Source organism: Thamnophis elegans, chromosome 5 (assembly GCF_009769535.1).
Source record: "Thamnophis elegans isolate rThaEle1 chromosome 5, rThaEle1.pri, whole genome shotgun sequence".
NCBI lineage: Eukaryota > Metazoa > Chordata > Lepidosauria > Squamata > Colubridae > Thamnophis > Thamnophis elegans.
The window spans coordinates 54,699,985-54,722,637 of record NC_045545.1 but is presented as its reverse complement, the minus strand read 5'-3'; the positions used below and the strand labels follow the sequence as shown (position 1 = coordinate 54,722,637).

The 22,653-nt window shown below is 37.2% G+C and overlaps 2 protein-coding genes across 4 annotated transcripts in view; both read left to right on the top strand.

Annotated features, from left to right (window-relative positions):
* The window catches only part of SLC41A1 (solute carrier family 41 member 1), a 29,275-nt gene extending 26,354 nt beyond the window's left edge, over positions 1–2,921 (top strand). Inside the window, exon 11 of the mRNA XM_032218251.1 lies at positions 1,199–2,921. Within this exon, the coding sequence (XP_032074142.1) occupies positions 1,199–1,384 (186 nt within the window). The 3' untranslated portion in view covers positions 1,385–2,921. The remainder of the gene's footprint in view (positions 1–1,198) is intronic.
* Positions 2,922–8,125: 5,204 nt separating this feature from the next.
* RAB29 (RAB29, member RAS oncogene family) lies at positions 8,126–22,011 on the top strand. 3 transcript variants are annotated; one of them, XM_032218393.1, is made up of 6 exons: positions 8,126–8,241; positions 8,567–8,747; positions 13,304–13,375; positions 16,573–16,754; positions 18,828–18,949; positions 19,550–22,011. In XM_032218393.1, exons 2-6 carry the CDS (start codon positions 8,621–8,623, stop codon positions 19,668–19,670), a joined length of 624 nt encoding a protein of 207 aa, XP_032074284.1. In that variant the 5' UTR covers positions 8,126–8,241; positions 8,567–8,620; the 3' UTR covers positions 19,671–22,011. The 3 variants fall into 3 exon arrangements, with proteins under 3 accessions (XP_032074284.1, XP_032074283.1, XP_032074281.1); XM_032218392.1 differs by having other exon boundaries at positions 8,126–8,279; XM_032218390.1 differs by having other exon boundaries at positions 8,126–8,436.
* The last annotated feature ends 642 nt before the right edge of the window (positions 22,012–22,653 follow it).

The window sequence follows — 22,653 nt, the reverse complement described above, 5'->3', positions numbered from 1 at the left end:
GTCACTCACTCTCAGATCAACCCACCTCACAGGATATTTTTTGTGGGGAAAACAAGAGAAAAGTGTGTTGGGTATGGTCATCAGCTTGAGTTATTTGAAAACAAAGAAAGTTGAATTGCCAGAAATGAGGCTAAAGTATGTTAGTACAATCTGAAGTTGTGTTGATTACGTTTAGAAGTGCCATGCAATAAAATTACAATCAAAGTTTTTAAAGGAGTAATTTATGCTGAGGCGCTAATATTCCTTATATAAGTTGACTGCATGTGTCATGTGGTACAATGCTAGCTTTGATGTTGAATATGTGGGAGACTAGAAGTAGAGCTGTATACTCCTCTGTACTAAAAGTATTTCCCCCCTTTTTTGTATTCAACTTTTCATAGCCAAGTGGTAGTAAAAATTAGATTGTCTGCAGGGAGAATGAAGCACACAGTGCAATTTTACATAAATTGCTTCTCTCTTTTATCATGCCTTCCTTTGTCTACCTGGTAGTAAACTGCCACATCAAGTAGAATAGATATTGCACAAGGGATCCTGGAGAGGCCAATTATTTTGAGCTGTCTCAGTAGGATCTTGGCTGTGCATGATTCTTCATCAACATGGGAAGGCGGTGATTTTTTCCCAGGATGTTTCTGGTTGAAATTGGCTTTCCGTGCCTGTGGAAGTGATTGTTAAGTCTGGAAGTTAATATACAATTGAGTTAAAATTTAGAAATCAAGGTATAGCTCTTCTTTAAAAAAAACAGTAGATATGGCTAATAAACACAGCTCATTCACAGTCTCTGTTGTGCTTGCATTTGAAAAATTGGAACAGTGGGCTGTAGCCCATTCCAGGTTCACAGTATAATTTTAGGGCAGGACCTTTGTATCTCTCTTGAGTTCTTTTTGTCATTACCTTATTACCAAGTAGAAGTAGCTTGCAGTACTGCATTCTAACCACTGTGTCACTACAGTTCATCTACAACACAGATGCAAAATTTAATCATGTCATGTGACGTATCGTGACGTTTTTTGCCTTTGTGGAGCTGGGATAGGTGTGGCCTACACATGACGCATCTGGCCCAGGGGATGCCAATTTGACACCCCTGAGTTCTACAAGGTGCTTTCCCACTGTTGAAGTAATATAGAGGACTATAGGAAATAATCTTTACATCTTTGGATCTAATCATTGCTAATGTGACCATTATGTTTGTACCTTTCAGGTTCTCATTCTTCTTTATATTGCTGACTGGATGGTTCATTGGATGTGGGGTCGAGGCCTGGACCCGGACAATTTTTCTATACCTTATTTGACAGCACTGGGTGACTTGCTTGGAACAGGTCTCCTGGCACTCAGCTTCCACATCCTCTGGCTAATTGGGGATCGGGATACTGATGTTGGAGACTAACAGCATCCTTCCTCAGCTTCTTCAGTCAGTTCATCTCCTTCAGTCACATTCCCCTGCCCCCATGAAGCTTTGTTGCCACCCTCTGTCGTTCTTTGGGACTTTAACTTTGATACTAGATTCTCATTATTTTCAATGGGAAATTTTATGTGGTTTATATTTCAAGCCAAGTGTGTACAGGAGAATTAGTTTTAAGAAGGAGTTTAAGAAGAAAATGTATAAAGACAATCACCAAGTGCAATTTCAAATGTGTAACTATTTATATATAATAGATATAATAGAGAAAAATTGAACAACAAATTTTAAAGAAAACCACCTTCCTCCATTTGTACTCACTTAAGGTATAGATAAGTGTTTTTCCAGCTTGGCATTTTCAAGATCTGTGGACTTCAACTCCCAGAATTCTCCAGCCAACACATTTTAAAATTATCAAGTTTGAAAAACACTATACTAGGTATGTACAAGGCTATCACTTGTGTAATATATGTATGTGAATAGTTAAGATGCAGCTGGTAATTGGTTTGTTTTCAAACTAGGCTGATATTTTTCATCTGTTGCCATAATTGGTATCAGGTAGTAACAAATAGATGAAGTGTTTTGGACACACACATACCCCTCCTAGCTTATCCTTGATAGTATAATAAATAATTGGCCAAAAACAGGTCTTTATGGATCTGAAAACTTTCAATATATGAGATTGAGACACGTTAATATTTTGATGCCAAATCCTGATACTACAATTGAAGGCAACTTTTAAGTGTTTAGCACTTCTTCAAATCTACAGAACTCAAATAAAATTATTAAAGTAATTTGTGGGATGTTTCCCAGAGTTGACCTGATGCATTGTAATGTCAAGATGGAGTTGGTTCTTTTGAAAAGCCTTCACATGAAATACAATGAGAAATTAAAGCTCCTCACACATATATTTCATAGTTTATTTCTTGAAGTTTAGACTTGTATACAAACATTGTCTTGTCTGTATAGTGTAGTTATAAAAACTGGCAGGTTCCTCCTGCATGGTAGCAAATCCAATATTTTCAATGTAAGTTCTGTCCTCTAGGTCAAACATTAGAACATCTGTAATATTGAATTAAATAGATGAATGCTATTATTATGAATCTGAAGAAATGGCATTTATTTTATTTTATTTTTCATGAAAAATGAGACATTAAGAACACATTAAGTCTTAGAATTGTAAAAACCAGACAGCAATCAGATAATTTGGATGTTGTGCATAGCAATTGAATCTGTGGAAGCAACAACATATCAGGTTCCCTAAGTAGGGGGATTTGGCATGAAATACACTCTTCTTACTATAGAGTCATTTAGAATTTATCTTCTCACGTGATTTTGCTTGTATAAATGGAGCTTGAGCATAGGTAGCTCAAAATATTTAAATAAGGAATGCCAAATCAGTTGCATAAAACAAGATGTGAAAGGGGGATCTTTTTCATTTTATTCAAGAATGCAAATTAAGATTCTGTGCTGTCCCAGAGAGACTGGAGGCCTATTGTGCTGCATGTTATTTGATATTGAACTCAACAATATAACCAAAATTGCTGGGACACCTACCTCTTTTGTATATGACTCACTAATCATATACATTATGATTTCAATGCAGAACTCTATTAAAGCTTGTTTTATTAAAAGTTCTCTTGTTTCAGCTTCTCTATAATCAAGGATTGTTTTGAAATACTTGTTTTAATTACTAATAAAGCTGAAGTAAGTAAGGAGCGATGGACCAGTGTCAACCCTTGAAAACGCTGCATCCTAGGTTTGACTTACTACTTTCAAAATGCACAGGGCTACCAGATATGGATTGCAAAAATCCAGAACCACCAGATGACAATAAACATTTAAATTTCTTAGCATTTCTTTTTTGTCTTCTTATGGTTGCCTGGGAGGTTGCAGTCCTAAACTTGCTCAAGTAATGAAACTGAATGCTTGTGGCTTTCAGAAAAGCTGTTATCTGGAATGTAACAGCAGCTTTCCTGCAAGTTTCCTTTAAAAGCAATGTGGTTGCTATTTACCAAAATTTAAATTCGGAGTGGAAGTGAATATAATACATTATTTTCAATATATTCCACAGGAGCTTATGTAGAGTGCAACTATTTTTAGGATAATTCTGTGACAACCTGCGTGCTGCCATAACCATATTTTAATATGTCATCAAGGGAGGCTTCAAATTCATGCTGCAATTGTTTGTGAGTTAATCCTTCTGTGTGCATGATGCCTTCAGTAATTTGAAAGTAATGGATATGGCTGAAGATGCTGTTCTTGCCTGCCTTCTGTGAATACAAGTATTTATACTGTGAGGTTTCTTCAGATTTCAGTGGATGCAAATGCTTAGTTTCTTCTTAAGAAATTGTCTTTTTCCAAGTAAGCTACCAATTACTTTCAAAAAAGTCTACAGGTTTCATACTATCTTAAGCATTAAGTTATAAGCTCTTTAAAGAACTTTCATCTGCCTTATCTAAATGTCCAGTTGGATGCATTCATTTTAATCTAACACACTAGACACTTTTCTTATATATGTATATAATACCACATAAGCATCTTCATTGTGTTTCTCTCTGATGAATATCTATGTCAATAGAGCTCATTAACGGATATATGTCTCCTAGTTAAATTTAGTCTTTCATCCAGGAGCTGAAATGTTTGTGCTGCTTGGATGAGATCCCTGAATTGCCTTGAAAGTGGTAAGGTGGGAAGCAAAGTGCAAGTATATGAACAGAATGTTGTAAAAAAAATAATTTTATACTCACGAGTTGCATTCAAATGCATGTATATTTAAACTTGGCTGCAAATGAAAATTAAGCTATTGGTTTATACCTTTAGTCAACAAAGAAAGCAAATTCCTTATTTATAGTTGTTGTAATTGAATTGACAAATGCCAATTTAACTGATAAATTATATTTGGTAAAATAAATATTTACATTTATTTATATGGTTTTTGGTCCTTCATTTATATCAAAAATTTGTAGCTGACATTTTAGCTGATGTTTGTATTAATAAGCAAAAAAGACTAGGCCACATCGGTTTCCTTCAGTTTTACCATTGGCTCCTTTGTCCTTTATTTCCAAACTACATGGTTATTTTAGGGATTCTTTAAAGAACGAGACACATGTGAGCATTGTTTAAAACCACAGAAAAATACACTTTATCCAAATTAACTTAAATAGCTGTTCAGGGTATGGTTGAATGGTTATGTACCATGAAATCTCTGCCAGCTCTTAAAAACCACATCAGTCCAACCAGGTCCCCAAGATTCACCTTGTTGCTGATCACGCTCTTCTCTTTCCACATTTTCTAGCATTATGGATTTTTTCAAGGGAGTTGAGAATTTTTGGACCTATATAGTGTCACAGTGATGGCAGTAACAGAGGTCAGGAGGCTTTAAGGAATGTTTTTAGTATCTAGGAAATTTGATTAATGTTTCTAGTAGATTAAGAATAAAGCAAGCTGGGAATGTGAAATGTACAGCCCCAAATAAGGAGTGGTTCAAAACTGCCAAGGATACTGACTTGAACTTTACTGATTTGCAAACACATTATAATGGGAAAACTGCATCTCCTGAACATACAGATGAGCATTAACAAGTTCATACTAAGAAATTATGGAATGTTACATGCTAGCACTATTGTGCATATACACTACATCAAGAGATGTGTCAAATGATTTAATCAATGAAAGAACTCATTCCAAAGCCAGTATGTTTAACCTGTATGTAAAGTAATTCTCCACCTTTTTGTAAACTGCTTCTCTTTTGGCTGAGTGGCCAGTGAGGTGTTTTCTCTACTTATGTAATAAATAAAGAGCAATTTAATCTATCTTTCTGGCTCAGAGTCTATTTGGGTAAGGTATACAGGGACAACAGACCTGCTGACATTTATGGCTAACAAACAGGAAAACTACTGCTTGTATGACTCTGACTTTGTTGCTAAGGATTATGAACTTTATATCTGTTTCCAGTGGCAATATCTCAGAATCTTCTCACATGGTCTCCATGCTTGGAGCCAAAAAAGGTAATGCTTCAGCCATCTACCAGCGAAGGAACAAAAAGTTTAAACCAAAAAGAACTTTGCTTCCCCTCTCTCAGAGGATTTCACCCTGTAAGGCTTCAAAGTAAAAAAAGTGTTGCACACTAAATTCTTCTGTAAATATGTGTATTAGAAATATTTCAAAAACTAAGTATAGGCAACACTCCTGTGTTTCCATGACCCAGACAATCTTGAGATGTTCAGCATCTGCTAGATTAGTTTAGGAAATAGATTTGAATTATGGAAAGTTTTAGAAATCTCACCCCAGAAATCTTTAGAACTGAGTCTGTCATTTTTAGAAGATCTTTTTTAAAAGTTTTATTTCAACTGGCCTTCAACACTAGTTAAGATTTACTGGCATTCATCTTGGGGAAAGAATTGATTTATTATTATTGTTGTTCTTTATAATTGTGATTTCTTCAATTCCCTTCTTTGTTGGTTTTCCATAAACTTAAAATATTTTAAATGTTTTGGAAATCCTTTTCCTATGTATTTGTTTTCTCCTTTGCTTTTGCTATTGTGTCTTTAAGTTTTTAGAGGAGCGAGGCAGTTATGACCACTGTTATCATTTGTTGGATTAAGCTAACCATGGATAATTTTGCTTATGTATTATGTAAGGTGAGAGTTGTTTTGATTGTGACAAGGAAGAAGCATGATAACTAATGAAAAAAATGCATTTAATGTAAAACCCTCCCCCCTCCTTTGGTTAGGCTATAATCATTGTAACATAAATAAATAAAAGATAGAAACAATAGTACAAATTATGGCAACCGCGCGAGTGATTGTGGGTGCACCTCGGTTCACCCACATAACACCTATCCTCCGCGAGCTGCGCTGGCTACCTGTTGATCTCCGTGTGCGCTTCAAGGTGCTTCTTACCACCTATAAAGCCCTTCATGGTAGTGGATCTGGGTACTTGGGAGACCGCCTCCTGCCGATTACCTCCTCGAGACCGATTAGATCTCATAGATTAGGCCTCCTCCGAGTGCCATCTGCCAGCCAGTGCCGGCTGGCTACTACGCGGAGGAGAGCCTTTTCAGTGGCAGCTCCGACCCTCTGGAACGATCTCCCCGTGGAGATTCGTACCCTCACCACCCTTCAGACCTTCCGCGCAGCCCTCAAGAACTGGCTATCCCGCCAGGCCTGGGGGTAAAGAGTTGATCCGCCCCCACCCGAATGTTGAATGAATGTTGTTTACTTTTTAATTATGTGTTATGTTATATGTTACTGTCTGTATCCCCCCCCCCCCTATAAGTTGTTAGCCGCCCTGAGTCCCCTCAGGGAAAAGGGCGGCCTATAAATAAACTTATTCAATTCAATTCAATTATTCAAAAGTTTATCAAAAACAGTCAACATGGCTGTGAATGAAAATAGGATTCCACCACTCAGAACATAAACTCTTGATGTCCCAAGTGATGGAATCCTACTTTCATTCAAAAAGAAAGTTGATGGCAGGAGAATTTTTTTTTAAATGTGCTAGTCAAAGGGGTCCTTTAATATAGAAAAAAGAAAACGGGTGAAGGATGAATAAGGATGAAGCAATACATGGACGTGGCAAGAATAAAAATACAGTAGATTGCCACGATAGAAAGGATAGAGGTTGCCAGAATAGAAAGGTACACAGAGTATAATTAATGAAATAGCTATAAAATAAGGTGAGCAAACATTGGGCAACAAGAGGACGTGACATCTTTTTGTCCCGGTATGCAGGCATAGCCATAAAATGAAACATTATCAAAAAAAAATTGTATTTCTTTCTGAGCAGCTTTTCTGGAGGTGCTTTCCTTAAACATGCTAACTGCAAATTAACAAGCTCCACTCTGTTCATTAGTTGATGGATATCCTGCAGCCAGTTTGTCCAGTTTGTAATCCAGCAACTGACCTTAAATCAATTACACCTGAAGACTTTTGCCTCTTTAACCTGAAGTAGCACATTCCTGCACTTGCAAAACCAAGAGTCTTGTTATTGGAGAAAATATTTTCACATGTAGTCTATAGTACATTTTTGATAGTTTTTCATTGTAAATTTTGTCAGATGTCAAGAAAGTTAAACAGTTAATATGCCCTCTCATTCTCTCCCCCACTCATTTTTCTTCCTTTTCAGTTGTCTGGGTTCTCCTCTCTTACCTAGTAACCCTAAAGTAAGCCAATGTTAGGTTTCTTTCTCTTATTTTCTGTCTTTAATTTCATATGCCATTTCTCTCTGTAGAATGTTGTGGACCCGCAAAGGAATTAGCGCTTGTGTCCAAAATTTATATACATATATAAATCATATACATTTTATATGCTCCGCCTTTTCTCAAGTAACGACATAGAAAATCAGCGTTTTCCTATTTAAATCCGTTTTCAATTCGCTTTTCTTACACTCGTATTTATCCATTTCATACGGGAAGAAAGGCACAGAGAGCAAGCTCATTTTTCAGAAGGATTTTTTTTTTAAAAAAAAAAGTATATCCTTCAGAAATGAGTTTTCCTAACAGGACTTATTAGTTTAATCTGCGAAAAACGCTGGAGAGCACGATTTTATTCTATTTCCACTGCACACCAAAACACTTGCTGAGGCGCCCGTCGGACTAGATTAAAACACTGTACATTTCCCAAGTAATAAAGACGCGCTCCGCAAATGCATGCCGGGTGATGTAGTTTTTGGGGCTTTAAAGGGGCAGAGCTACCTCCTGGTTCTCTCACATGACAGCAAGGCGAATGCGGAAAAGAGTTGGCGAAGCAGAGCCAGAAGCGGTGCGGGAGAAAGAAGCGCGTGCGGCTCCCCTTTTAAGTTTTGCCTGCCTTCCCGGCAAACGCGCTTTGGTGCATCATCGGGTGCGGAGCCTTTCCTTGTTTCTTTCTTACAAAGCAAGGTAGGGCGGACGAGTCTCTTGAGTTCCCATCGCAGCACCGCCGATGTTCATATGACTGAAAAAACGCTTCTGGAAGTGGTATATTTGGTCCCCTCGCCTCTAAATTAGCCCGGAAAGAGGCATCCTTGCAGCCGGAAAACTAGGAAGCGACCCTTTCGTGAGTTCCCTGTATTGCAGAAACGACGATTGAATGTGCCGGATGTTTTCTCTCTCTCTCTCTTTCTGTAAATAACACGAATTGTACTTTGGTTTTTCTTTTCTTTTTCTTCACTTGATTGACCCCTCAGGAAAGGGAAGAGGAGGCAGCACCCGCTTCTTTTAGTTGGGTTTGGTGTCCAGTCATGGTGGGCCACCACGACCACATGTTCAAAGTCTTAATTATTGGTGATGCCACAGTTGGGAAGACCTCTTTAGTCCAGCGATATGCTAATGACAGCTTCAACAAGCACTACAAGTCTACTGTAGGAGGTGAGTTTTCTGGATTTTTCTTAGGACTCCACAAGGAAATTACAGAAACACCTAAAATATTTGGAGGGGAGGCAGTGGCAGGGAAGGGGTTTAATGTACATGGTTGTTCTTGTGCACTAAATACTCCCCTAATTGCAAAGATTTGTCTGATGAAAAGGCTTACATTGAAACACAACTGCAAGAGAAGTTACCCCTGAAGATATTACCTTATTTCTGTAACTGATGTTTATCTGAATGTTTGTATTACAATACTTAGTTCCTCTTTGTTGTGGCTTTTCCATCCTTGATATGAAACCCTATCTTTCCTCAATTTGGAAATTACTATGTTGCTAAAGTATCATAGTGAAATGTGACCATGTTTACTCATAGTCTTAGTGGTCGGTTGTTAAATAGTCTGCTTCATAAGCTCTGATTGTGCAGTGCTTTATTGCCACAGAAAAGATAAACTAAGTTTTTCCAGTTTTCTATGTAAAGCTGGGCTATCTGCTCTTCTAATTTCTTTTATGATTAACCTAAATTACATGTTTTCTTAAAATCTATAATTCAGAGCAAAGTATCTACTACATATATAGAATCTCAGTGGGTGAATTCAGTATGTACTTTTGTCAGTTCCACTTAATCCAGCATAAATCCTACTGTGAAAGCAATATGAACAGGCTGCACACTTTAACATTCGCTGATATACATGTATGTTTATATTAAAATAGTGTCTTTTTAGAGACTTTTAGATAAATTATTCTATTTATTGCATTATTTTACAGATAATGAAAATAATGAAAAAAACCCTACACTTTTAATGCTAAATAAGTATGTAGGGGATCTGAATGTGGGTGTACCAGAGGTAGGTTGCTGCTGGTTTGGCACAAATTGGCCAAACCAGTAGTAGCGGCGGTAGGGGACTCCACCCACTCGACCAGACTCTTCTGCACGTGCACAGAAGCATTGCGCGCACACCTAAACCAGTAGTAAAAAAAATTAGCAACCCACCTCTGGAGTATACATATTGAATGAAACAAGGCATTAACTGTTTTTAAAGTTTGTTATTTAGGCATCATCAGTATCCAGTGATTTGTGTTTAAGTTTTATTGCCAAGAATATGTGATGATTTATATCAAAGTTGCACAATTTGGAGCTAATTGTGAGATTTCTGAAAGTCACAACCAAATTAGTATTTTTAATGTGACGGAGTATTTTTTTTAATATATTTTTATTACTTTTATATTTAAAACGATGCAGTACCTCAGAGTCGAAGTGACCATACATCCACATCAACCATTAACTATTATCCTACTTAGTGCATTATCTATCCTTCTGTCCAATTACAATATATACAGTTTGTTCCAGTCTTGTCACCTTGTCTTATACCAATCATAAAATCTGTTCCAGACTTCAAAATATTCTGATTCCCCTTTATTTTTAAGTTCAAGAGTGAGCCTATCTGCTTCCGCACAGGCCAACACTTTTCTGATTATATCTAGCTCTGATGATGTATTTTCTTTTTTCCAATACTGCGCAAAAGTTATGCGTGCCGCAGCTAATACATGTATAATTAGATAGAGTACATTTTTCTTCAACCCCTCTGGTATTATTTGTTTTTTTAATGTAGATACAAATGAAATCAAATTTCGTTTCTGACCAGATTTGTGTGCTGGTTATTAACATACATGAGTGTAATCCTGGGAGACTATAACTCAAATGGCAAAGTGAAATGTTTGCCCTGAAGATATTTTTAACACTTAATCCAGGCCTATATCAATAGTGTAATCATAGTTGCTGACAAACCTTTCTGTAGTTACAGCAGCATGCTAGAGAGGTGAGTTCTGGCCTTCCTTAGGCACAAAGCCAGCTGAGTCATTGGGCCAGCCACTGCTGTCAGCAATGAAAAAACCAATGACAAGCCACTTCTGTAATCTTGCCAAGAAAACTGCAGGGACAATACATCATCAAGGTATACCAACACACCGTATGACACATACCTAAGATCACATGAGTTTCTTCTCAGCTATTCTGGACTTTCCAGGCAGTCACCAGGAATCCACATTGAATTGAAAGCTAGCTAAATACATACAGTCCATACATACCCTTATATTCTTGCTTTTCTGCCCGTCATCCAACCCATTTCACTTGTAATTCTTCATCTTTGGTCCAGATTACTATTTAAATTTCCCAAATTCCTTTGGTGAAAGTATTGTTTATGCCACAGAATTGCTGTACAAGAGGAATTGACAGAGATCAGTAAAAAAGAGCTCCACTGAAGACATGATAAAGGCCCAGTTTTATTCTTGAAATAGATACTGATCAGTTAAAATGGATATACTTTGCAAGTTGTGGGGTTTTTTTGTTCACAACACTACCTTGAACTTGAAACATTGCATTTAAATAATAGTCATTGTTCAGTTTAAAGTGTTGCTTCCCCTGCATGGGGTGGTGGTGATGCATAAAGTTAATAGGGATCCTAAAAGTGTACTTCCTGTAGTTAAATATGTTTGTTTTAATCTCTGAGAGGGAAAGATCACAGAAATTTGTGACTCCAGTAGAATTGGGTTTGTAGTTGGATTTAGAATTTTGAGAACATGTACCAGTAGTAGGTACTCTTGCAAAATAGCGAATGATCCACTGACAAGATAGTTGCTATAAGATCTTATGAGTTCCAGTACATTGGTTGATTAATTTAATAAATTTGTGGGATACACATCTCATTCACGACTCTGGACAGCCTACAGTTAAAATTGAATAAAGCCAGTAAAAAAATATCCCTGCATACAGAGCTGCTTCTTATCAGTCCATTACCTAGGCTACAGTTCTTCATCCTAAAATCATGCCCACCAACCACTATAGACAGGTAAGAGTAGTGGAGAGATGTGATCCATGTTAAAATAATTCTTTACATTTATATTATGTTCAGCACTGCCACTTACTATCACAGAAGTTAACTGTGCAGCCCTCACACAGTCACAGTAACAAAGTGGGTTCTAGCAGGATGGATATATTCAAGGTATAGATGGCTAAGGAGTGTTGACTGATGGAGCACAGAAGGAGAGCCTTTTCTCCCATGGCACCTGAAATCATCCACCCTGAGATTGGATTGTCCCCTTTCTCCATTGTCCTTCTGTAAGGCATTGAAAATTTGATTTTGTGCCCAAACCTATGGGCATGTGATACAGCCCATCTCCTGGCTCTGTGGACAATTGGTTAGATTATGCCTGGCAGCTATGTGTTTTATTTTTATTTTATATTATTGTTTATTTTATGTATCTTATTTATTTTATTGCAACCTACTGTAATATGGGAATGACCTTGGGAGATAGGGCAAAGAAACACAGCCAAGGAAATAGTCAGATAAAAGGCAGCTGAGCCTTCAGGAGGAATGTGAGTGGGGCAAGCGGCTCAGAGAAGACCCTCCCTAATTTCTTGGGCTGTAAAGGGGACAGAGTTGGGGAGAGATGTGCAGTACTTTCAGACTTGCAAGATTCTGTTAATGAAGCTTTTTAATAAACTAGAGTTAGCTCATCTGATCATGTTCCCTGTGTGGTGTAACTTATAAGGCTGGCAGCTACACAAAAGTGAGATGAGCATTTATATAAATCAAGCACATAATGTGCATAAATCTTTAACACTCTTTGGGAAAATGGTATAGATTTTCCCCAGGAACATTCAATCAGCTTGCTCAATCCTTCCTTCTTACTTATTCATCTGCCTTTCCTTACCTAATTAGAAGTAGCATACTTCTGAAAAAAATGTGGTTCTGGAGTAGAATATTTCTAAAATTTATTTGCCATATATATGACGATAGTCATGACAATAAACATAATGAGCCACAGATGGTCGTCCATGTTTTCTGCAAAGATTCATGTGTTAACATTTAAATAGAAGACTTATTTAATCACTCACAGAAACAATGGTGCTTAAAGCAGATAAGATTGTGTTGCTACACTTACTGTGTACTGATGGAGGAAGAATGTTGCAATGCCAAAGCAGCTGTCTTGGGAAACATGTGCAGCTTTAACCTCAAAATAAATCAGAAATATGTGCTGCTGCCAATAATCGGGGTCATTTTCAAATTTATTCCATTTAAAATCAGTGCTGGTATAGATCATAATGCATATGTCGTTCAAACTATTTCTACATGGTGTATACACCCCTTTCTGTTAAAATTATTTAATATGTATACAGCCCATATAGTTTAAAGCTCTGTGTGTGGAGCAGAAATACAATGAGGGGCTCTTTGTTCTTCTGTGTAATTTACAAAAGATTTCCCCATGAAGTCAGAAGTGCTGTGACTCATACAATAGATCACAGATGTCAAACTTGGTCACATCATGTGACATATTGTGATGTATTGCAACAATCTTTGCCTTTGCAGAGCTGGCGTGGCCGTGGCCTATGCGTGACGCATCTGGCCCATGGGCCATTAGTTTGACACCCTGCAATTGACAATGTATTTTAGAGTGTCTGTACACAGAAGGTAATCAGCATTGATGTACAGTGTAAAAGAAAGTACTTTAAGCAATAAGTGGCATTTGCTTTTTCCTCTCTCATTTTCTGTTTGTTTTTAGTGGATTTTGCTCTGAAGGTGGTGCAATGGTCAGAGTCTGAGACAGTGAGGTTACAACTATGGGACATTGCTGGTGAGTTTCAAGAAGTTATCTGCTGTGTGTGTGTGTGTGTGTTTGTGTGTGTGTGTGTGTGTGATTCTCAGCCTTTTTTTAAAGTAACTGTTCTTATCTTATTTGTTCGGCTCTCTTAAACAACCTAACAATTAAACTATTTAAAGGGTGGGACGACTCAAATCACATAATATTCCACTTAAATGTTTATGTCTTGTACCACTTCTGAAGTCACAGCAGGTGGCAGCACCTGACCAATTTTGACTGCTATGGAAGCTAAGTAGGTTTAGGTCTGGTTAGCATTTGGATGGGAGAACTGGATAGATAGATTGTAGTGTAACTTGGGAGGTCAAATCCTCCACCCCACCACTCAAAAGGCATCTTGAAAGAAAGGTCTGATAAATTGTATCTATTGTTAATGTCACAAAAGTTTCATGGACGCATAGGAGTCAAACTCAGATTAAAAGTATTTAGATAGCTTTGCCTCTGAAATATGGTTTGCATAATTTGCAGTGTCAGTTGAGGGGCAATATTTTTTGGAACACCATTAAAAAAAACTTGAGAAGGTTCTGCAGTTGATGGATATTGCAGTTAACACCCATTAAAGAACTATTAGGCATTAGAAACCCTTCACATAACTTGATTTGCTTGTTATTTAAAGTTTATGATCGTGTGTTTGGAGCAAAGAGCCTGCTGATTGAAGATTTTATTTTTTAAAATGTCAGGTTTTGCTCTGTAAGGGAAAACCGACATTCAAACCATGGTGACAGTTTTCAAAATATGTGTTCAGATTTCTTAGTGAAGAAGTATGCAATTTTTAATATTCTGGGAGGCAGTCCTCCCAGACCTGCCAAAACTACAGGATGGAGAGAGAGAGAGGGAGGAGGAGGATGAAAGAAAGGAAAGAAAAAGAAAGAAAGCCCTTTTTCTTTCTCTCTCTCTCTCTCTCTCTCTCTCTCTACACACACACACACACACACACACACACACACACACATATACATATGTTGTGGCCCAGCAGGAGCTGTTGGAGCTGCCACCAGACTCCAACAGCAAGGGGCCCTATGAGTCAGCTTTGGAGGATGTGGAGGACCCTGGACAGGGTTCCGACTCCGAACAAGGCACAGAGAGGCTGGTTGGCCACCAGGAGGCACCTGAGCCTTGGACCAGTGGGGAGAAGACAAGGGAGTGTGATCCGGACATCAGCAGTGCAGAGGAGCCAAGGGAGTTGTTCCTAGATGCCCGGCACCGGAGAGCTAATAGGTGTAAAGAACAGTTGCGCAGTTACAGGAGGCAATTGCACTCAGCTGGTGGTAATTAGGCTCCTCTCCATACTATAAAAGGAATGCTTGTGCACACGCCACTTTTGCAGAAATCAACACATTTACAAAAGTTGGAGAACTGTGGTGTTACCTTGGCAGGCTGGATTGCTGCCAAGGCTTGTCCGTGCTGGATTGCTGCCAAGGCTTGTCTGTGCTGGATTGCTGCCAAGGACCTGTCTGTCTGTTAATAAATTCCGTAAAGTATCTTTGGCTCAGAGTGCTTTGGTGTGAGACGAGAGGGATCAGAACATATATATAATCTTTTAACTTCCTTTAAGGCAGCATTCAGGCCTATTATATTTATTTCCTCTTATTACAAGTTCCTTATAATAGCCTTTGTGGTTTATTTTCATTTGGCATACTTTGAGAGATATGCCAAGAAGCAGGTTGTGTGTGTACTTGCATGCTTTTGAGTCAGTTTTGATTCCTGGTGACTAACAAGGCAAGTCCCGGCAGTTTTCTTTGCAAGATTTTAAGAATGGTTTGCCATTGCCTCCCTCCTTGGGCTGAGAGAGTGACTGGTTCAGGGTCACCAGCTGGATTTATGCCTAAAGAGACAATTTCAATTGCATTTTATTTTCATATGCACTTACTTGAAATTAAATATGCACTTTACAAAAGGCAAAGTCAAGAAACAGGTACAATAGAGATTCCAGGAATGTTCTTTATAGCTTGACTTACGACTGTTCATTTAACGATAGCTCGAAGTTATGATGGCCTCAGAGAAAATGACTGACAACCCTTGTTCAAAGTTACAACCATTGCATCACCCCCACAATCACCTGATTGTAATTCAACCCACATTTACAAAGTCTGGAGTGGCTTGGCATGCGTACAGGTTACTGTGATTTCTGACCTTCCCAGTCAACTTCTGACAAGCAATCAATTGGGGAAGCCAGATTCCTTTAACAAGTGCTTAATGACCATAATAAAAATTGTCATAAAATCATGTCCAATCAGGTGATGACTCAATGACCAAATCTCTTAGTGACCAACATTCTGGTCAAGAATGTGGTTGTAAACTGAGCACTACCTGTATTGTTTGAACAACAAAATCTGCCCATCTCTACCATTGCCCCTGTCCCGTGGAACATTCTTCCCCCAGAGGTGAGGTGTGCCTCCATTCTCTTGGCCTTGTGTAAATGTGTAAAAACGCAGCTCTCCTCATGTTATGTTTGTTTATTCTAAAGATAGTTATAATTTTCTTTTTCTTGTATTAAAAATGACCGATAGATAAACTGCAAAGATGTGGGGAGGGTGGGGGGCGGACATTTTGGAAGAAAGCAAAAGCAAGCCACTTCTGAGCAAAGGGTGTGAAAATTTCATGGATGTATACATGTACTTGTGAAGCATCAAGCTTGATTTGAGAGTCTCTTCCTTTTGACAAGTTTTGTAGGTCTGTGAGAGGCCTGCTCAGAGTTTCTAGTGGCCAGTTGTGACCTTGAAGTTCAATCTTGGCATCTCTGCTTGGTAATCCAGTGAGAGAGAGATATACTTAACCTCAAAGTATATCTTAAAGCAAATGCTTAGCCTAGGAATTGGTTTTCATTTTAGACTTTGGGAAAGAAAATTTGAAAGTCAAACACCCCTGCCCAATATAACAAAACACAATCTTCTAATTTACTAAAAGCCACTCAGTGGACCATAATCTCATTTCCCCAGCCCAGCAGGCATAATACTTATTTATTTAGCACATTATGTATCATGAGCCAATAAACAACACATTTAATGGCAGCACATTTAAAAATCTCCATTTTACTTTGGATTATCTCTGATTATATTTGGATTGATTGAGAAAAGTTTAATGCGAAATACTAAAGATAAAACCCTGAAACAGTTGAATCAGAAAATATTTGCTTTAAAATAATGATTTAATGTTTCTCATTTAACATGCAGGTCAGGAACGTTTCACATCAATGACTCGGCTGTATTACAAGGAGGCATCAGCCTGTGTCATTATGTTTGATGTCACCAATTTTAGCACATTCCTCAATTGCCAGAAATGGAAACAAGATTTGGATAGCAAAGTGAAACTGCAAGATGGAAGTCCTGTCCATTGTCTGCTATTGGCTAATAAGGTAAATAAATACTGACTTACTAGAACTTGTTGATTACTATAAGAGACTGTAAGTATGCACTATTACTTCATCATAGAATCATAGAAACCTTTTGAGGAAATGGCGTACAAATGGGTGCATACATTTAGAAAGAGAGAAAGAGAGAAGTTACCATGCTTTTCTGTGTATCATTATGGTGTGTTTGCCTGTGCTTTTACTGTGCAGAGATTTAAAAATAGGATATGGATCTTTGGAATGGATGAGTCAGGCAAGGAATTCCATAGAAAAGGATTTCATTAAAAAAAGCAACCACCTGTTGTGGATGCAGGTGTGATGTGATGTTAGACCAAAGGCTAAAGGAATAGTGTGAAAACTGTGGATGATTAAATGACTCAGTGTCAGCTCTTAGCATCCACATAGATAAATTCTTATGCAAAGCACTCTGGGTCTGTAAAGCTGGATTGCTTGAAGACTTGCCATTAAGTTGCTACATGTATTGGGTAAGGATAAGGATACATCCTATCAGTGGGATGTCCTCCTATACCAGCTGCAATTCCAGAGCAGGAAAGGTGGGGTAGAAATGATCTTCTAAGATGCTTCAATTGTGACTGGGCAAGTGGGCAGCAAGTTATGATTGCCAAGTTGGGAGTCCTGCTGAGTCCTGCTCATGGTGCTGCATGGCATGATTTTTTCCTGAACTTTTGGACTTCATCTCAGATCTGGGCTTTTTTGAAAATTCAACCATTTTGTGTGTTTGAGCATTCCTGAGTTGGGATTTAACTGAGCAAGTGTTAGTGAAATAGATGTTATAACTAATAAAAAGAATTTTATGTACAGGAATACATTATATTAGGCAAAGCTTAGCACCTACTAGCCACATGCTGTCATAATATTAAAAGCTATAAACAAACTGCTACGGTAGCAAATGCTGTCTGAAAGAGGACCATTTTATGATCTGAAATATCACAGTATGGACACACCAAACCTTAAAGAGCAAGCTATTCCAGAAGAAAGGGACTAAAGCTGTAAAACTCAATCTCTAGGTCCCAAACCTCTAGGGCTTGATAGATGTTTACCCAGTATTGGCTTAAGAACCTATCAACAACCAGGTCAACTCATAGATGTCATTCTATTGACAATTAGAAAGTGAGGTGCTGGATTTTATGCCAGTTAGTATAACTTGGGCAAAGATAAGGTAATATGCCTAATACTGTAATCTAAGTCTGGATGAAGATCTGAATTGGGGATGTTCATGTTATAACCCTACCCAATATGCCACTTCTCCATTTGAAATTTTAATTCAACATAGGCAGAAAAGCATACATTCTGTGAATTAAATCTTGAACATTATATGTTAGAAAGAACTGATAATGCAAGTGGTGTACGCTCAGAATCCTTAAGTCAGAGAGGGAAACAGAAACATTCTAGCACTGTAGAAAGTTCCAGGTTAATTTTAGTTAAGTTTAATTTTCTTGTCAAATTAATATAATGCCATGGAACAGACTGCTTTAAGCAAATGTCTGGCTATTTTTCAAAACTCAAACTTAATGAGAGTTGATTATCCAACTTCATTTTTAAAAAACCCAAAATACAATAACTATTTATTGAAATATAGCTAAAAGAAAAATGCTATCAGGATTACATTTTTTTCTTTACTCAGTTGAAGTAATTTAGTAAGTTAATGGTGGTGTTTAATATGATTCTGGTATTGTATACAGTACATGATAGATACACATTAGAGTGCTAGTTTATATTCACGGAATACAAATTAAATCTCTCCACAACACATTGATTTCAATTTTCTTGGTACAATTTTCTCTCTCCTTGACAAATTAGATAATTTCCCTTCTCAGTGTTCTCCTCTGATCACTACAAAAGAGGTAGATTTTCTTTAATTGCAGAATGGACATGAATACTTCACCGCTTACCTTGCTAGTTTAAATTGCAGCAATGTTGAACCAAAGATGTGCTTTATAATTAAATATATTTAATTAAATGTAATTATATCTTGCAATTTAACAATAGTGACAGATAAAAAATTGTGCTCAGTAATTGTTTTCACACTGAGTTTGACATTGCTGAACTCTTTTTCAGAGTGATCTTTATCCATGGGCTATGACTAGAGAAGAAATTGATCTGTTCAGCAAAGAGAATGGTTTTACGGGTTGGACTGAAACATCTGTCAAGGAAAACAAAAATGTCAATGAGTCAATGAGGTAGGGAATGTTGAATGTTTAAATGTTTCTCAAAAGCAGTTGTGCATATTGTTCCTTTAGGACTGTGTTAAATAGTAGCATCAAGTAGTACTGCAGATATGTTTAAATTCTCCGAATAGGAGATATTGTAGCTAAGATTGGAATGAGAATTACCACAGGGATCGGGGTTAATTTATACTGAGATGACTGTCATTGCTATAGCTTATGACTGGAGTGTAACGTCTAAGCTCTAACAGTAAGAGGCTATAAATGGAAAAACAGCATAATACCAGAAACAATAGTATATACCTAGTCTTAATATCTATGCACTTGTTTTGAATGGTTTTTACTCTCATTGGTGTTCAGCAATCCAGCATTATTCAGTGAGTATCTCAGAGTTACAAATGTATGTGGGTGCTTGTTGACTTGTAGTTCTGTTATTAAAGATGTTATATAAACAGTGCAGTGCAGATTTCCAAAATTACACTTTTATTATTTACTCATCTGGAAGAGATCCAAAATAGAGAGGTTACAAAAATAAATGGAGACTTACCCTTTCTTGAGATGCTGTCAAATGATTGCTGCACATTTTGTGGGTAACTCAGTTTTCTCTCTTCCTAGGGTCCTTATTGAAAAAATGATGGTCACAACATGGCCAGGAGATAACGATATGTCTGTTTCAGGCCGTGGGGACTATATCAATCTGAAAGATGAATCCACACCCAACTGGGGTTGCTGCTAACTATATTTGCTTCTTCATCTGGCCAGAGGTCTAAAGTGCCATCCAGACAATCTATATACTTTTAAAAGCACACATAAATTCTGTCTTTGCACTGTTGAGAAAATCAGAAGAGAAGGCAATCCCTCATTCTAGCAAGGATAATGGAAAATACTGGCTTGGCTGCTTATGAACCATGAGGGGTACTTTCCCCGTTTCATTCAGCATTGTCTCTTCAGCTTCTTCAATTATGAAGGATCTGCTGATTTCAGCTCCCAGCAGTTAAAAGAAGAACTCCGCTTCTCTGGATCAAAAATATCATTGCAGGGAGTATGGATATTGGGACCTTTCAAACATCCAAAAGCCTAGCCTAATGAATCTTGTATTTGACAGTGTATCTGCTAAATCTTCCTCTGCTCACATTTAGCACAGACTTCTTTTAATGAGTCTTTTGTGGAGGGAGGCTTTGCACTGCCTTGTGACGCAGCTGCTGAATCCTCTTACTGCAGCTTTTCTTGAAGTGCCATTTTTGGGCCATGAGAAGTCAGTTGCCACTTTTGTCTTTTTCGCCAATAATGTTATGTCTAAACCTAGGAAAGTTCTATGAACTCTGACCATTTTTGTCCCTGCTTTTATGTCAGGCATGCAGTTGTTAAACTCTTTCTTGAAGTCACTTTATTAAAGAGCCAGTGGTGAAGAGAGGCTAAAGCCATAGACTTCATTGCACTGATACACTTTAAGTAAGGCACCAGCCTTATTTGTTCTCTTTATAGCCCTTTCTCTTGCAGGATCTAATTTGCCTCTTTCAAGATTCTGATGAATTACTTGTCTTCAGCCATTGAAGTAAGAAGGGTTAGATAGCCAGCATAGCAGGCTGTTTGAAAGGCCACCTACTGGTTTAGTAATCTGAGGGACAAAACAAAATAAAGAGCATAGCAGGACAAAAGCTAAAGTTAAAATATTTCCTGTGCCTTTTATTTTTTTAAAAAAAGTAGAAGGAATTTTCCTGGGATTATTAGCTGGCAGCTTTCTGTTTTTGGTGAACATATGAAGTTAAAGCTACTTAGGTTTTTATAAATTGGTCAGTTCATAATTCAGAAAGGCTGACATGACATTGCAAAATTGCCATACATATTAAAACATTTGAATTTTTAATATTCATTTTTAAAATGGTCAGGGAAGTGCAGTGCTTAAGAGTAAAATATTTTGGGGATGAAAAGTTAGTGGGAGGACTGATTGCAAATAGATTTTTTTGATGTCTGTAATGTTTCCATCTTGACTGTGCTAATACAACAGGAAAAGGTCTGAAAAGTCTTAAAATAGGTGCTTTACAAAGGTTAAACCAGTCATCCTTTTAGAAGACTCCCAATGGCTTCTTTCAAAGGCTTTCCCAGACTCCCTTTATGTGTGCATCCATAGATGTTTTATTTGCGGTCAGTCTCTGAACTAACAAGTTTGGAAAGCTCTTGTACTTAAGAACAGAATTCAGGAAATTCAGTCCCTTTAAACTGTCTAAGCTGTCTAGTGGGTGGGTTCTATGTCAGCTTCTCTATGTGTAAGTGTATGTATTTTGTAGAGATTATATCAATTTTAGGGGCCTTCTGTTAGAACTGCAATGATAAGATCTTTATATTTAGATATCTTTCTTAATGACAATCTCTTTACTTTTATATTTTTAAAGCAATTTTGTACTGTATCAGAAACATGCTGTAGCAATCAGCAAATTGAATTGAACCACTTTTGAGGGTTGCTGAGTGGAACTGCTCCAAAAATTTGCTTATTTTTGGGAGTACAGTATTCAAGCATTATTTGGCCCTGTTTTAAACAGGGAACATCAAAAAGCATAATATTTTTCCTACAGTATACAAACAATGCAAATATTCTGCCTGTTTGAGTTAACAAATATTAGGAAAAGAAATTCAGCAAACAATTGTATAGAAATTTTCTCTTTAACATCCATTGGAGAGAATCCTTATGAGACGATCATATTGTTTGAAAGACAGAATTTCTTTTATCATTTTTGGGAAGCAATATATGATGCAGAACTTAATGTCTATCCAAAAGGAATTCCTGTTAACTAATTGGTCTGAAGATGTTCTAGCAGGTTGCACATGTTTTTTTTTTTCCAAATAGCATTTCTGACACAGCATCATTTCTTTTTGATGACAGTAAAACATGGGAAATTAATAGATTACATTTTATGAATTAAACTCAGTGCAGCTACTTTGACTGACTACAACAGGGAACTTTGTGGGAATGATATAAGATTGCTTGATGCTGTGTTATAGTGAGAGGAATATGTATAGAGTTTATGTCTTAACTTTGCACTGCTTTTTTAATCACATGATTTTTCAATTTGTCCTTTTAGACAATAAATAAGCTTTTTAAAAATAAACAATGTACCTATTTATTGGCTCATAAATTTTATTTGAAAGCCTCAGTGGCTAGGGAAACAGCAAATTTGCCATGAGCAATCATGAAAGAATCAACAGAATGCAAGGTGTATAATTAAAAACAAAGCTACAAGATTTTAAAATAAAGCTTTGCCAAATAACTGATAGCTTGATTATTAATTCGGGTTTGTTGGCTGATCCTAAATCATTTGCAACTCTCTTTTGGCCTAGTCTTATAGTGAACATGTTACTTGTTTAAATGTTTTATGCTACATACTTTAAGCAAGTGTTCAAAAACAGCTCATACACTACTTACACTTCGTTTAAAAACTTTTGTACAAGCTCTTTTGTTGGTTGCGGGTAAAGAAGAAAGCCTTCAAGTGAGATGAACTTCAATGATAATAGTTCTTTTAATTTCTCTAAAGTAAAAAAAATAATTCTGCATCAATGGGTAAAACTTACCTAAGTGCACAAAAAGGCCTTGAGTTTATAATGAAATCATTTTGTCTTATACATTCATTGAGCCTTCTGTAGATTTATCCTCTACCTTTTAAGATTGCCTATACTGTAAGCACTTTCTGTATATCTGATATTGATTGCAGAATTAAAAGAAA